At 47.6% G+C, this 16,270-nt stretch overlaps 2 protein-coding genes and 2 long non-coding RNA genes across 4 annotated transcripts in view; 3 read left to right on the top strand and 1 right to left on the bottom strand.

Annotated features, from left to right (window-relative positions):
• Window positions 1-2,936, top strand: part of LOC138411385 (uncharacterized) — a 3,433-nt gene extending 497 nt beyond the window's left edge. The window contains exons 1-3 of the long non-coding RNA XR_011244026.1: window positions 1-863; window positions 1,974-2,127; window positions 2,249-2,936. The exon at window positions 1-863 is cut by the window's left edge and continues 497 nt beyond it. This is a non-coding gene — a long non-coding RNA (uncharacterized lncRNA). The remainder of the gene's footprint in view (window positions 864-1,973; window positions 2,128-2,248) is intronic.
• LOC109644051 (diacylglycerol kinase theta) overlaps window positions 1-9,402 on the bottom strand; it is a 13,805-nt gene extending 4,403 nt beyond the window's left edge. The window contains exons 1-17 of the mRNA XM_069531447.1: window positions 8,390-9,402; window positions 6,269-6,348; window positions 5,824-5,923; window positions 5,637-5,722; window positions 5,430-5,555; window positions 5,123-5,276; window positions 4,641-4,709; window positions 4,026-4,126; window positions 3,207-3,421; window positions 2,828-2,918; window positions 2,333-2,384; window positions 2,047-2,108; window positions 1,756-1,906; window positions 1,421-1,459; window positions 1,166-1,281; window positions 632-783; window positions 274-422 (exon numbers count right to left, since the gene is read on the bottom strand). Of these exons, the coding sequence (XP_069387548.1) occupies window positions 274-422; window positions 632-783; window positions 1,166-1,281; window positions 1,421-1,459; window positions 1,756-1,906; window positions 2,047-2,108; window positions 2,333-2,384; window positions 2,828-2,918; window positions 3,207-3,421; window positions 4,026-4,126; window positions 4,641-4,709; window positions 5,123-5,276; window positions 5,430-5,555; window positions 5,637-5,722; window positions 5,824-5,923; window positions 6,269-6,348; window positions 8,390-8,615 (1,969 nt within the window). The 5' untranslated portion in view covers window positions 8,616-9,402. The remainder of the gene's footprint in view (window positions 1-273; window positions 423-631; window positions 784-1,165; window positions 1,282-1,420; window positions 1,460-1,755; window positions 1,907-2,046; window positions 2,109-2,332; window positions 2,385-2,827; window positions 2,919-3,206; window positions 3,422-4,025; window positions 4,127-4,640; window positions 4,710-5,122; window positions 5,277-5,429; window positions 5,556-5,636; window positions 5,723-5,823; window positions 5,924-6,268; window positions 6,349-8,389) is intronic.
• Window positions 3,197-4,842, top strand: LOC138411386 (uncharacterized). The gene is made up of 2 exons (XR_011244027.1): window positions 3,197-3,437; window positions 4,580-4,842. It is a non-coding gene; the product is annotated as an uncharacterized lncRNA (long non-coding RNA).
• A 2,543-nt stretch (window positions 9,403-11,945) lies between the features above and the next one.
• mgat4b (alpha-1,3-mannosyl-glycoprotein 4-beta-N-acetylglucosaminyltransferase B) overlaps window positions 11,946-16,270 on the top strand; it is a 41,519-nt gene continuing 37,194 nt past the window's right edge. Inside the window, exon 1 of the mRNA XM_069531470.1 lies at window positions 11,946-12,206. Within this exon, the coding sequence (XP_069387571.1) occupies window positions 12,110-12,206 (97 nt within the window). The 5' untranslated portion in view covers window positions 11,946-12,109. The remainder of the gene's footprint in view (window positions 12,207-16,270) is intronic.

Raw genomic sequence — 16,270 nt, 5'->3', positions numbered from 1 at the left:
AGCGTCCGTGTCAATCCTCAGAAAATGAAAATAAAGAACTATGGTAATTTAACATTCAATATTTCTTCACAGCAGAAAGTGGGAGCTTCTGTTTTCTACCTCACAGAAGCTTTGAGCTGAACGTCTACAGATCTTTTGAGGATTGTCCAGGAAATGACATCAAAGTTAGAACAAATACCAGCGTTGACACTGAAGGAACGTTTCTGCTGCAGAGGTCAGAGAAGCTTCTGAAGCTAAAACATGAAGCAGAAATTCAGGCGACGTTGGTCTGACCTGTTCCCAGAGGCACAATGCCGATGGGCGGCTCTCGACAGACCAGCTTGTGTCGGACGGCCTCCAGGACTCCCAGCACCCAGCCCATCGTCCCATCACCCCCACAGACCAACACCCGGAACCTGGGAACCTCCCTGAAGGTGTGGAAGCTGCACCGGAGACAAAGAGCAGCAGCGTTAGAGACACTTCCCGTCAGACGAGGCTGCAGACGAACAAACGTCCTGATGGTTTTTTTACTTTCAAAAGACTCTGACTGACCCGAGGACACGAGACTGACAAACACAGACACATCGTCCCTGCAGCGAATTATCTAACACCTCCTCTGATCTGATTGGACCACAGCACCACCTGCTCTCACCCAGCCAGCGGTCCTGCGTTGGAAATGTCAAAGACCTGATGAGGGTTCAGAAGTTTCCTGAAGCTGTAGAGGAGCTCGCGGCCTTTCAGGCCTCCGCTCTTTGTGTTGACGAACACCAGCAGGGGGCAGACGTCTTCAGCCAGTTTGTTGTGCTGACAAACGACAACAGGGACGATCAGTGAAGAAGAGCTGATGAAGAAGAAGAGCTGATGCGTGGATGATGAGTTACTGAGTGAGTCATCGTTTGTTATCTCATGTTTTCATAGGAAACTGTTCTGACGCCTCATTTCTTCTTTGAAAGTTGTTTTACAAATAAAGTTTATACGACACAACACGGCTCGCCCCCTGGTGGCTGGCTGCAGTATAGGACCCTGACTCCTCCATGTTAACTGACTGGACACGGACCAAACTGTGCATGACGACTTCTGTATTCTGTGTGACATCACTGATCATATGACATCTCATGATTTTGAACATGTTGTTGTTGTTGGATTGTGAGGGTTTGTGGGCGGGGGTGTGATTTTCATTCGTTACCATGATCTCTGGGATGACGAGTGATGTCAGCGTCTTGTTGCCGACAGACGTGTCTTTAGCCAACATGTAGATCCTCTCTGCTTCAGAGAAACACGAGACCTGCAGCACTACTGCACCTGAGCACACACACACACACACACACACACACACACACACACACACACACACACACACACACACACACACAAGAAAGAGATGACACACGTCGACCTGCACTCGTGCTTATCTCCGCGGTTTCCTTGACGACCGTCTCACCTTCACTGGGGTAGATGTGGGTGATGGTGACCAGGTGATCTGCAGAGAGAAGGGGGAGGGGTTCATCTTGTGAGTTTAACTGATGTTTGTAACTGATCTGAAGACGTTCCCTCGAACGTGTTCTTGAAATATCACTTTCACAATGAACGTGTGACGGACAACCTGAGAACATGCAGCCTCCAGCCACAAGGTGTCACCGGAGAGTCAAAACAAACAAACAAACAACAACACGCTCAGACGTGAGGTGATTCCACAGGTTGTAAATAAACATGTCAGACCCAATAACCTTTAACCCTCGATGACATCATGTCGTGTTGTGCGGAGCTCAGACTCACTCTTGATGGTCAGCTGTTCCTGGATCAGCTGGACGTACTCCTCTCTGGCCAACAGGGGGGGCAGTCCTCCAATCAGCAGGTTGACTTGCACCGCCCGCTTCCTGTTCTCCACGACGTAGAACCGAGTCTGGTTCATCTGTCGAAGAGACAACTGCAGAGACGCAGAACATTCATTTTTAATCCCATTCTTTCTTCTCCTAATGATTTAATGTCTCCAGTTTTAAATGTTAAATGTTTTAGACGTTCTGGTGAAAAGTTTGTGGACGGACGAGCGTCTGCGTCTCTTCTCACCTTCCTGATCCCCTGCAGTTTGTCCAGAATCTTCTCCTGAGGCGTCAGCGTCTGTCTCTGCACTACAGGACAGGAGGACAGGTCGTGACCTTCAGCTCTAAACCGTCACACGACTTCAACCGTTCACAGAAAATTCTATTTTGAGGCTGTGTGTAAATTATCAGACGATTAAATCATTTAAAATTTGTTGACATTTTTTCAGATTTGTGTGACGGCTCGTTCTTCTTCGTGGATTTAAAGGGGCCACGCTGGTGTTTACTAACGTGTTGATTGACGGACGCCTCACCTTGCTTGCTGCTCATGAAGACCTCCAGAAGACTGAAGCTGGACTCGTCCTCCTGGAACGACAGAGACGTCAGCTGCTCATTTACTTTGAATGTGGTGGCATCATTTATTGCCCAACTGCATTGTGGTTCAGTTACTTCATCGTGTCCGTCTACGAGAGCCTGTCCACTTCCTATGTATGCTGTTCAACCTAGTTCACCTAGGGGGCAGTAGTGAGCAGGAATGGAGCTAAACGGCAAAATAATTATTTGAACTGCTTCTACACAAAAACTCATTTTATTGATATTTATTTTATATAATCACTTGAAACCATTGTGGACAGATGGAATCAGTGTGTTGCCTGAAGACACTGCAGACCACAGGAGCCCGGGATTGAACCATCAACCTGTTCCACGACTCGCTCTACACATCGACTCTCGTCCTTTTTGCTGCTGTGACTCTTCAATCTGCGTTTACTTTGTCCTCTATGTTTGAGAGGACCTGGGTTTGACTGTACCTGTCTGTCCAGCTGACTGAGGACCTCAGTGAGGACTACAGCTGCCGTGGTGTCCTTAGAGACGGAGACACGCACGAAAGCTGCACCCGACCTGCAAACACACAAACAGGTAAAAATGTCAACAACCCATCAAAGATGAATTCAGGGATTCTTTTAAAATTGAATCTTAAATTTGTCTTGAACACAAAACTTTAAAAGAATAAAATCAAAATGTTCCTGATGCAACGTTCCAACTTTTCTTCTACTCTCTTAACTTTCATTCTCTGAAAACATAACTTGTGATCACTTCTGTCCGACTGTATTTCTAATGTGAGCACACAAACCAGCAGCGTCACATAAACGTCTGAATTGCTCAACTCCATTTCCCAGCATGCCTCACCTGGGCCAGCCGGCGTACACCTTGATGACCTCAGCCCCTCGAGGTCTGGGCCTCAGCAGCCAGGCGTCGCCTCCGTCCTTCAGAGAGATCCTGTTGTCTTGACCGCCATTACGGTTCAGGATGTCGTCGCTATGGAGACGCTGCAGACCGCCGAGCTCGTGCAACTCGAAGTCCTGAGGTTCATCGGGGAGGTAGAATGACCTCAGTGCCGCCTCCTGCAGGATAACACCGGTAGTGGAACGTTTATAAAGAGCTGCAGAGTTCATTATTTAGATTTTAATGTTCTTTAAAACTTTTCTAATTAAGCTTTAATTTAATTCACTTCTGTCACTTTCACTGGTGCATTTATTGTTGTTACAGAACCGTCACGCTTTTATTTTGAAAGACAGCTACACAGTCAATGTTACACTTTCTAAGTGTCATAGAAAACACACAGGCTCCGCTGGAGCGTTGTGATGACAGTGGTGTTAGTAGTAGTAGTGTGTGTGTGTGTGTGTGTGTCTCTGTGTGTGTGTTCGTGTGTGTCTCTGTGTGTGTGTGTGTCTCTGTGTGTGTGTGTGTGTGTGTGTGTGTGTGTGTGTGTGTGTCTCTATGTGTGTGTGTCTCTGTGTGTGTGTGTGTGTGTGTCTCTATGTGTGTGTGTCTCTGTGTGTGTGTGTGTGTGTGTCTCTGTGTGTGTGTTCGTGTGTGTCTCTGTGTGTGTGTTTGTCTCTGTGTGTGTCTCTGTGTGTGTGTCTCTGTGTGTCTCTGTGTGTGTGTGTGTCTCTGTGTGTGTGTCTCTGTGTGTGTGTGTTCGACAGAGGGAAGTCTGACCCTCACCACAACTTCCTCGTTCCTTGTGGCTCGAAAGATGGAGACCAGTCTGAAGTAGTTACGCTTGACTGCATCATCACCATCGAACACCTTGAGAAACTGCTTACCTGTGACACACACACACACACACACACACACACACACACACACACATACATATAAAATCTTCCTTCTATACATTTTAAATAAATTAAAAGAGATATTCTCTGTGTTGTACATGATTCTACAAATTCAGCCTGATTAGATCAACACTATGTAACTTTTACAGAGGAACAGCGCCCCCTACAGCTAATGATTAATTCTCAAAGCAATGAATGGGGTTGTGAGGTTGTTTATCTTCACCAATCAGTAGTTTCAGTCTGCGTAAAATTCATTTCCAGAGTCACATGAGGTCACTGTGACCTTTGACCTCTGAAGTCTCATCTGTGAGTCTCACGTTACAATTTGAAGAAGTTCTTCGAGGCGTTGCTCGGTGATGTGAAGAGAGAGAATAGAACAGAAAACGTTTTGATCCACAGTTTTGATTTCATCTGAAAGTTTTCTTTTCTCTCGAGTTTCAGAAATGTTCCTAAAGTGAGGGAGGAATAAAAAGTGTGTCCGTCACTGAGCGTGAGAACTGACCTGACTCCGCAGCAGCCGGCTGAACGTCTTTAGACGCCACTGGAGGCGGATCTACGTCATCTGAGTTATCTGATGGAAACGTGGAGGAGAGACTCAGTGTCTGCAGCCACTTTTCAAACCTTCTTCATTAAATGATCTCATTTGTTAAACCGTTGTAAAATTGATGTTTATAAATTAATACAAATAAACTCATTTCTGTAAAGAGTCCAAATCAGTTTTTTATCATATGAATATAAAACAGACCATGTGCTGAAGAATGTGTTGGAAACAAACATATGGATCAGTCTGAAAACAGCTTTTATGATTTTGGTAAATTGTTCCTTTAAATCCTCACTTCAAAGCTCGGAGCAGAAGAGCGAAGCTTTCAGGAAGTGAGACGAGTTTCTAGTTCTCACCTGTTGTGTGTCTGCAGCTTCACAGAGGATGTGGTCTAGAGCTGTGTGTGTGTGTGTGTGTGTGTGTGTGTGTGTGTGTGTGTGTACCCAGCTCGTGGCGGCAGCTCTCTATGATACGGTAACAATGCATCTTGCTGAAGTTTCTGGAGTCGAGCTGGACGCAGGCCGGATGCAACAACATGCAGCGCAGACGTCCCACAGTGCACTCTGGTGGCACGCTGAGGTAACACGCCGCATGGCTCTGCACATTGAAACAGCATCACTCAGTTTAATAAACATTTCACTGTGTGTGAGAATCATTAAAGTCTTCATCAACAAAACAAGGTTCGATTGATTGATGGTGGTTTTTATTAATTACAATGAGCTCCTGTGAAACGCTGTGATTGGTTCTCACCGTGATGCCGCACCACTCACACCTCATCCCCGACAGGACGTCGGATGAGCCGCAGGAGCGCCGGCACACCTCACACCTTGCTGCTGACGCCAGGTTACCCTCCCTCCAGTGGTGGTGAAACGTATCCTGGAGCAACAGGAAGTAGATCCTGTCAGGGAGACTCCCTATTGTACTAAATGTACTAAACCGTAGTAATGTGGCGCTCACCTGCTCCAGGGTCCCGTCCACGTGACAGCTGCGACAGTCAGCACAGGTGAACGTGGCACAGTCAACGTGGACATGCAGCCCACACACTGAAACACACACACACACACACACGATTTGTATCCACGATCCTCGTGTTGCTCCACAGAGTGAACGAACCATCACATCGTGTGTAAAACAGTGATCTGACCTTCACACCGCAGCGCCGTGTTTCCCTCCGTGTGTTTCCTGCAGACGCAGCAGAAACGTTTCTTCTGACCTGCTGGACCGAAGCAGTGAGCCACTGGCACCTGCAGGGGGCAGCGTAAGTACACAGAGCGTTAATGCTACTGAAATAACAAAACATGTAAACGATACAAAGAAATAATCACGCTTCACAAATACAAGGACACAAACTGCAACACGTTGTTCTTCCTGCTGCACAGACCACAGACTCCTGACACGTTTAAAGACGACCACACGTCTCCACTTCCTCCAGAAATGAAGCCAAAATATCTCAGATACAAACGCTGCCATCTGGTGGCAGGTGAGAGAAACTCAGCCGCTCACTTGTGTTTACTGTTGGTGCATTGATCTGTGCAGCAGTGATCAGGGCTGATCGATAAACACTGTGTGTGTGTGTGTGTGTTACTCACCTGGACTGCAGACGGAGTCACGCAGGAACAAACCGATCTCAGTGTCTTCAGACATTTCTCATGACACATGAAGTTACACACTGAGGACACAGAGCGGACAGAGACCATGAGCAAGGCACCAACACTGAGGATCAGGTTCACTGCTGAAATGTGAGGAATTAAAGAAGAAAGTTCTGTGGTTGACGGTTTTCTGTTTGTTTGTGTCCTTGATTGTAGAATAAAGAACGTGTGTTGTCTGTTTGAAGGATTCGACAGGAGGAAGAAGAGTTTTCAGTATTTCAGTGAAACGTCGTCTGAGCTGAATAATCAAAGTATCTAAGATAAGACAAACACTTTGTTGGTATGACTCAGTGACTGACAGGAGGTCATTAGCTGCAGGAAGATAAGAAGAGGATCTCGTACCTCAGCCCACGACGGCCCTGGACTCACCCTCACAGGAAGCCGCTCTGCGTGTCGATGAACTGACATTTAGTTTGTGGTGTTTATTGTCAGTTTGAGTCTCACTGTGGTGAGTCTCACTCTCTGAGTTCAGGATATGTTTTTATTATCTGGCTTCACTTAACCCAACATCCTCTTCTACAGCAGAGCATCGAGTGTCTCAGTGAACTCAGGGTCGTGAGCATTGTTTCATAAAAGGTGTGAGTTTGAATTCTCCTCATGTTGCTCTGATCTGGAGAATGAAACTGTGAACGACATAAACACTGTCAGGTTCATGACTCTGAACCATCGAGCAGGAAAACTTCTCAGTCACAACTGATTCAAATGAATAGACTTGTTATAGGATCAAACCAACTGGAGAAAACACAGAACACACGCTGAGGCTCGAACCAAACAGCGCCACCATCCTGTCACAAAGTGTTTTGACAGTGGAGCTTCTGACCTCTTCTCCATAGCAACAGCCGCTGAGGCTCATGGGTAAATATTAATGAGAAACTATTGGCCGTAACATGATGATGCTCATGTTCAAGATCTGGACGAGGATCTGATGAGGAGGCGGGATGAAAAGCTTCAGTGTCGCAGCATTTTGATGACATCACAGGTTTGTGTTCAGTGAACGTTACATAATCCAGACTGTTGTTGTTCTGCTGCAGCTTCTAACGCAACTGATGCTGTGACCCACACACACACACACACAGACACACACAGAGAGACACACACACACACACACACACACACACAGAGAGACACACACACAGAGACACAGACACACACACACACACACACACAGACACAGACACACACAGACACACACACACACACACACAGACACACACACAGAGAGACACACACACACACACAGACACACAGAGAGAGAGACACACACACACACACACAGAGAGAGACACACACACACACAGAGAGACACACACACACACACACACACACACACACACACACAGACACACACACACAGAGACACACACACACACACAGACACACCCACACACACACACAGAGCATCCCTGCCAGTCTCCTGTTGCCATGCCAACCAGAGGAAGTAAATCACAAGTTGACTGTGCAGACACACAGACACACACAGACACACAGACACACACACACACACACACACACACAGACAAATCGTGCCCAGTAACACACTAGTTGTCCTTAATCTTGTCTGTGTGTGTGTGTCTCTCTGTGTGTCTGTGTGTGTGTCTCTGTGTGTCTGTGTGTGTCTGTGTGTGTCTGTGTCCTGAATGTGCTCTTCAGTTCCACTGTTGAATTCATGATTAAGTCGAAGCTTAGTGGGAAAGAAAATGAAAGAAAAGCAAAGAGCGATGAAGAGCGATGAAGAGTCAATGAAAGAAAGAGGAAAAGAAAGAACAAGAAGGTCAAAGGTCAAAGAAAAGGAGAGGAAATGAAAGACAAGGGAAGGAAAGAGAAGGATGGAAAGAGGACAACAAGAAGGCCAAAGGAAAGGAAACAGAGGGAAAGGACAGAGAAGAGAAGGAAAGGAAACTAGAGAAGAAGGGACAACAAGAAGGCCAAAGGAAAGACGGAGAAGGAAAGGAAGCATCGTCAGTATGACTTCACACCTGAGCCTGATCACGTGATCCAGGCTGGTTCAGGTTGCTCTCAGGTCAGAGGAGCAAGGCAGCAGCAGAGGTTGCTGGTTCTCACCTTCACACAGGAAGCCGAGCAGCCCCCAGATGAAGTCGCTGCAGCTGTGGCAGAAGGTGGGTTTGGTCAGCGTGACTCTCTTGAAGCAGTGGCCCGGTCCGGAGCTCTGGTACTTGGCCCGGAGCCCCGGAGACTGCTGCCCCCTCTTCCTCACGGCCAGCGGGCTCTCTGTGAGGCTGCCCGCGGCCTCCGGGTCCGCCGGTCTGGCCTGGCCTGAGTCCTCCATGTCTGTCCGCACTCACTCGGTCACCGACAGGGGAAGGAGCGCACAGGTCGAGGCTCGGTTCTGGTGCAGAGACCCGGGTTTGTAGAAGATACTCAGCCCGAGAGGAGACACATCCAACCGCGGTGCAGCCCGGCGGAGGGTCGTGGTGCTCGGTCTGGTCCCGGAGCTTTCTCCGCCTCAGAAGCTAATTACACCCAGAAAAGAGGCTGAGCTAACAGGTCCGATCCGAGGTTCGGTCCTGCTCTCAACCCCGGCTGGACTCAGCGGTGCTGCCCGGCGGAGAGGGCTCCTCGGCCTGCGTGACTCCGGCAGCTTCCCGCCTCTCCGGCTCCTGAGATGAACCGTGTGTCCGCGTTCAACTGCGGAGCTGGAGCTCCGGTGAGCTCCGCTCCAAACCCGCTCGACGCCGTGTTCTCGCGGTGAAGAGATCGACCACCACGCCGAGATCAAGCTTCCGTCGCCCGGAGACAGCGGTGCCACCCTGCGGAGCTACGCGGGGAGGAGGGCTCCGGGCTCGGTGTGATCACCGGAGCTCCCCGCTCAGGGAGGCTGGAAGAGTTAAAGATGAAGAAATGATCCGGTGGAGCTGTGAACTGTTCCAGCGGCTCCACGCCGGGACCAACACACGACACCCGGCTGGAAGGAGTCCAGCACCGGGCCCAGGGCCGAGGACACACGGTAGTCAACAAGTGTGCGAGGCGGACACACGCTGCTCTCAGTCCGGGTTTCCTCTTCCTTCTCCCCGGATGATTCCTCTTCCTTCTCCGAGTCTCCGACTCTGATTTACTCCTCCCTCCTTCTCTCTCTCTTTCCTTCTCTTCTTCTCTTCTCCCTCCCTCATTCTCTCCCTCCCTCCCTCCTTCTCTTCCTTCCTCCCTCCTCCTCTTCCTCCATCCCTCCGTCTCTCCTTCCCTGCCTCCTTCCATCCTTCCCAACATTCCTACCTCCTGCCTCCCTCTCTCATTTCCTCCACTCTGCCTCCTCTCCTTCTCTCTCTCCCTCCTTCTCTCCTTCCCTCCACCCTGCCTCCTTCTCTCCTTCCCTGCCTCCTTCTCTGCCTCCTTCTCTCCCTCTCCTCATCCCTCCTTCCCTACCTCCTGCCTCCTTCTCTGCCTCCTTCTCTCCCTCTCCTCATCCCTCCTTCCCTACCTCCTGCCTCCTTCTCTGCCTCCTTCTCTCCCTCTCCCCATCCCTCCTTCTCTCCCTCCCTCCACCCTGCCTCCCTGCATGTATAGAACATTATATATACATAAATATATATATATATATATATGTATATGTATATATGATGCTGTCATTGTTTCAGTCTCATTAAACACTTGAATAATTGTTTTTATTGTCACATTTCATTTTGTCTGATGAGTTATGGACATGTTACATGTAATTGATATGTTGACATGTTGTTGACATGTTGTTGACATGTTGTTGACATGTATTAACATCAGAGTGTAATAATTCTGCTTTAACTGCGTGTCCAGCTTCTCAGCAGAGACAATCTGTTCCATCCAGTTTTAAACTTTCACTCAAAGTTTGTTCTGCAGAAGAAATAAAACACGTCATGTTTGTGAGCACTGACCTGCACCTGCTGCACATGACCGGTAGATGTCAGTGTGACTTCAGAGACTGTGCCCCTGAGCAAGGCAGCACCGCGGTTCAACTAGAAACACTTTGAGTTATCATGAGTTTCCACACCACGTTGTTAAATCTCTTTAATCACAATTCATTTGATCTGTTTATACTTGAAGACATAAGACAACACCCACATGAACTTTATCATCATATTATGAATGAGGTTTTCTCACTGACGGAATCATCACAAACTACAGTTACTACAGTTACTACAGTTACTACAATTACTATAGTTACTATAGTTACTATAGTTACTACAATTACTACAGTTACTATAGTTACTACAGTTACTACAGTTACTACAATTACTATAGTTACTATAGTTACTATAGTTACTACAATTACTACAGTTACTATAGTTACTACAGTTACTATAGTTACAGTACCTCCTGCTACATATAGTTACTATAGTTACTACAGTTACTATAGTTACTATAGTGACTATAATTACTACAGTTACTATAGTTACTACAATTACTATAGTTACAGTACCTCCTGCTACATATAGTTACTATAGTTACTACAGTTACTATAGTTACTATAGTGACTATAATTACTACAGTTACTATAGTTACTACAATTACTATAGTTACAGTACCTCCTGCTACATATAGTTACTACAGTTACTATAGTTACTACAGTTACTATAGTTACTACAGCTACTATAGTTACTACAGTTACTATAGTTACTACAGTTACTATAGTTACTACAGTTACTACAATTACTACAGTTACTACAATTACTATAGTTACTACAGTTACTATAGTTACTATAGTTACTACAGTTACTACAATAACTATAGTTACAGTACCTCCTGCTACATATAGTTACTACAGTTACTACTGTAGTAACTGTAGTAACTGTAACTATAGTTACTACAGTTACTATAGTTACTACAGTTACTATAGTTACTACAATTACTATAGTTACAGTACCTCCTGCTACATATAGTTACTACAGTTACTACTGTAGTAACTGTAGTAACTGTAACTATAGTTACTACAGTTACTACAATTACTACAGTTACTATAGTTACTACAGTTACTATAGTTACTACAATTACTATAGTTACAGTACCTCCTGCTACATATAGTTACTACAGTTACTACTGTAGTAACTGTAACTATAGTTACTACAGTAGTAACTATAGTTACTCATCATTGTGTTTAAAAACATGTAACATTACATATTATTATAAATATTATAAATATTATTTTATTAGTCAGAAGATCAAGAGAAGTTTGTGTTTGTTTATAATATTGATCAAAGACATCATGTGATTTCTACAAATAAAGTTCAATTAACTTGAATTCTTTCTCCCTCCCTCCCCCTCTCTCTCTTCTCCCCCTCTCTTCTTTCTCCCTCCCCCTCTCTCCTCCTCCCTCTGTCTCGCCTCCTCCCTCTCTCCCCCTCTCTCTCTTCTCCACCTCTCTCTCTTCGTTCTCCCTCCCCTCTCTCTCTTCTCCCCCTCTCTCTCTCCTCTCTCTCTCTTCTTTCTCCTCTCCCCTCTCTCTCTTCTCCCCCTCTCTCTCTCTCCTCCTTCTCCCTCCCCTCTCTCTCCTCTCTCTCTTCTCCCCCTCTCTCTCTCTCCTCCTTCTCCCTCCCCTCTCTCTCCTCTCCCCCTCTCTCTCTTCTCCCCCTCTCTCTCTCTCCTCCTTCTCCCTCCCCTCTCTCTCCTCTCCCCCTTTCTCTCCCTCAGTGTGCTTGCTGCTGCTCAGACAGTAACAGCTCTGCCCGCCCCTCTCTCTCTCTCTCTCTCTCTCTCTCCGCCTCCCTCTCTCTACCTGCCCTCCCTCCCTCCCTCTCTCTGTGTGTCCCTGTCCTCCCCTCTCGGTGCGGACATGCTCCCGGTGCTCCTCCGGAGATGAGGCTCCGTAATGTCTCCTTCCTGACGGTGTTGTTGTTCGGGCTGTGCGGGCTGGTCTCCGTGTCGTGGTACACCGCCTTCAGCAGCTCCAGAGGTAAGACCCTCCTCCGGTGTGTCCCGGTGACTGGATCTGAGAGCAGGGGGGGGGGGGGTCGTTCTGTCCCGCTCCTCACACCGGGCTGACGAAGATGATGATGAAGATGATGATGAAGATGAGGGGGGGGTTACATTCTGCAGATAAGACTGATGTGAGGCTGAGGTGAAGGGAGCGCTTGGTTTGTGCTGCCAGTTCAGTGGAGGGGTCCACGGGGAGGGGAGTAACACACGCGCGCGCACGCAAGGTGCTCGTGATGTGAGGGGAAGCTCCAGCGTTGAGGTAATCAGGGGAGCGCTTGGTTTGCGATGCACCACATTCCAACTACGGGGGCGGGGTCGAGAGATGGGGGTGCTTGTAGAGGGAAGCTGTGGTTCTGAGGTGTTGATGAAGGGAGCGCTCGATTTACGATGCATTACATGCCAGCTGGGCGGAGAGGGTGTGTGGGGAGGTGAGAACAGGGGCTGATGGGAAAAAGAATTGATGGAGGTGAAACTGTTTATGAAGCGATGAAGGGAGCGCTTGATAAACACAATGCTGGTGATGTGTGTGTTTGTGTGTGTGTGTGTGTGGGGGGTGGTTTGTGCTGCACCACTTGCATGAGCTGGGGTATGTTTGATGAGTCTCATGCAGAGAAGATGCTTGTGCATGTTGTGTGTGTGTGTGTGTGTGTGTGTGTGTGTGTGTGTGTGCGTGCCTTGGGGGGGAGCACGGAAGGAGCACTTGATTTGTGATGCCCCTCTTGCTCTGTGTGTGTGATTTTGTGTCTCGGTCTCAATATTCAAAACGACTGTGTTGAGTTAATCAAGGGTGCGCTTGGTTTGTGATGCTCCACATGCCAGCTCATTAGAGTGGGATCAGAGAAGAGGGGAGGGGTTTGTTTGATTTCATTGCGGCCTTTGCTTACATGTGAAGGTTCACTGCGGGTGTGTTCGATTCTTCTGCAGGGTTACCCTGTGCTCGGAGGGAAAGGTTTGAGACGTCTTGCAGGTTGGGAGGTGGCACATAGAAGAGTGATGAGAGGAGGAAAGAGAGACGGGCGGAGCAGCTCCTCAGGTTAAGGGAGCGCTTGGTTTGGATGGAGGCGTTTGAATGTAGAAATGAATGTTCACCTGAGCTGCTGGAGAGATGATTAGGGAGCGCTTGGTTTGTGATGTGGTAGACAGGTGCTCCAGGAAACGGGAGCGCTTCATTATTAATGTTCAGTAACAGGCCCAGGAGGGAGGAGACAGATCTGTGGGTGGTGTTTTGTTGTTCTTGTCGTACAAACGTAAAAGTTTCTCAGTTAACTGCTCCGGGGCGGAGGGAGCACTTGATTTAAGCTAGAACAGGCCCAGTGTTGTGTGTGTGGGTGTTTTCACACAGGACGTGACAGCTGCAACCTCAGGTCCATGGGAGCACTTGGTTTGTGAGGCCTTGCAGCCTGGGAGTGAGCTGGAGCCAGCCGGGTGGTCACAGAGGGTTTTTGAATCCTGCAGCTGCTTGTTGTTGTTGAAATAATTTTCTGCTTCAGAAACATGTGGCTAGGCTGCGGAGGGAGCGCTTGGTTTATGACTCAGCTTACGGCAGGGTGCAGCTGTTGGGAAACAGATGATGTCTGGAGCTTCAGGCCCCTGAGCTTGAGTTTGGGGCCCGAGGCCGGGTGGCTCCTGAGGACAGGGAGCGCTCGGTTTGGGACACACTGCCTGCCTGGTGAGAGGGGTGGTGTTCCTGCTGTTAGGCTTGTTTTGGTTTTCTTCAGCTGAAAAGTGACAAACAACTCTTACAGGGGAGCACCTGGTTTAAGACACAGTGCACACCAGCAGGGAGGAGTCAAATGTCTTTCCGCTCTTGGTCCTGAATCATGATGATCGTTTATTGATCGTATCAGTTTGACATCTGGAAAACATCTGCAGGAGACATGTTGACGCTCTGGAGGAAGTGTTTGTGAAAGTCCAGGTTCGTCTGTGTCACATGTTTCGTCTCCAGAACCGGTGATGGTTGATCGACAGTTGATGCTGACGAGATGTTTTGAAGTTTCCTTCAGAATCCCAGTGATGAGTTACAGGTTATCACCGAGGTTACTGCAAACAGGAACTGATCAGTTCAGCTGCTTTTATTTTGAAAGAACAGGAGCTGTCTTCTGTCTGTCCACACTGAATCTTGCTGAAGATCGAAGACGTTATAAAACTGAGTCTGGAAATAAAAACATTAGGACGTAGAGACATGGAGACGTAGAGACATGGAGACATAGGGACATGGAGATGTAGGGACGTGGAGACGTAGGGACGTGGAGACGTAGGGACATGGAGACGTAGAGACATGGAGACGTAGGGACATGGAGATGTAGGGACGTGGAGACGTAGGGACATGGAGACGTAGAGACATGGAGACGTAGGGACATGGAGATGTAGGGACGTGGAGACGTAGGGACGTGGAGACGTAGGGACATGGAGACGTAGAGACATGGAGACGTAGGGACATGGAGATGTAGGGACGTGGAGACGTAGGGACATGGAGATGTAGGGACGTGGAGACGTAGGGACATGGAGACGTAGAGACATGGAGACGTAGAGACATGGAGACGTAGGGAAATGGAGATGTAGGGACATGGAGACGTAGGGAAATGGAGATGTAGGGACGTGGAGACGTAGGGACATGGAGACGTAGGGACATGGAGACGTAGGGACATGGAGACGTAGGGACATGGAGACGTAGGGACATGGAGACGTAGGGACATGGAGACGTAGGGACGTGGTGTCTGGTCTGTGCTGTTGAATCCGTTCATGTGTCGTTCTTGAGGCTCAGTCGCTCGGACACGTTCACACTCGCTCAGCATGACGTGTCACGTGTGTTGTCCTCTGGAGCTCAGGTCCGTCTGAACGCAGGTTCGAACACACGTCGCCTGGTTCAGTCGAACGACTTGACATTTTAAATAAGTGCATTTCAAATGATTTAAAGATTCTTTCATGTGTTTACTGGAACTCACAGATGAACTGAGTAGATTTTGGGGTCAAAGGTCACAGTGACCTCTGATTGGTGGAGACAAACAAACAACTGGGCGTTGATTCTAGTTCGTTGTTCTTCAGTAATTTCATATTTTTATTTATTAATTGAAAAAGTCGTCTTCAGTTCATCAGAGAAAGAAAGTGAAGAGACGAACTCACAGGATTGAAACTACTGTACATCAGAATGAGTTCTGTGTGTGTGTGTGTGTGTGTGTGTGTGTGTGTGTGTGTGTGTGCGTTTGATTTATTCATTCCTCTGAGACTGCAGTGGTGATGTCATGTAAGAGCAGTGAGGTCAGAGGTCGGATCCTTTTAATCCAGCGCTCTTATTGGCTGAATGTGAATCTCTTTGAAGTGGTCATGTGACACGCCCTCATGTCTGATCAAAGTGTCACATTTCATTTTTAAAAATTAAAATGTTTTAAATATTCATCACACTTTTATTTAGCCTGCCAGTGCAGCTTTGTGTGAACCAGTAATATACACACACAGAAACACACACACACACACACATACACACACACACACACACACACACACAGATTGATTTACAACACACCGACAGCACAGCTCATAGTGATTAGATGACACATCGGCCTCTTTCAGCCTGGAAGTGAACATGCTCGGCCTTGTCCTGCTGTCACTCTCCCACACACACACACACACACACACACACACACATCCTGTTGTTTAGCTGGTTCACCCTGGTTCTCTCTTCCTCTGTGCTGTTCCTCAGAACGTTTCTGTTTAACTTTATGAAGCTTCACATATTCGTTGATGCTTGTTCCTCTTTCACACGGAAGTGAGCAGCTGTTCGCAGGTTTTTTAAACTAGCTTTCTATAAATTTGGGCTTTGAGTCTGTTTTTTTTTACCTGGTTGCGTCACGCTCGACGTGTCGGAAACAGAGGCCCTCTCTCGTCTCGCTGTCTTCACTGTTGCATAATTCAAAGAAAACAAGTCGTGGTTGAATGGTTTACGTGTGAATGCTGGAAGTTCAATGTACGTCATGACGTTGAAAAGAAGGACGAGTTGTTTGTGTGATTGTCCTGTTGAGCCAGATGGTGACAATCGTTCTT

This window comes from Paralichthys olivaceus, chromosome 9 (genome assembly GCF_024713975.1).
Source record: "Paralichthys olivaceus isolate ysfri-2021 chromosome 9, ASM2471397v2, whole genome shotgun sequence".
In the NCBI taxonomy this organism is placed as follows: Eukaryota; Metazoa; Chordata; class Actinopteri; order Pleuronectiformes; family Paralichthyidae; genus Paralichthys; species Paralichthys olivaceus.
The sequence above is the reverse complement of the archived record's forward strand: the minus strand, read 5'-3'. Positions and strand labels throughout refer to the sequence as shown.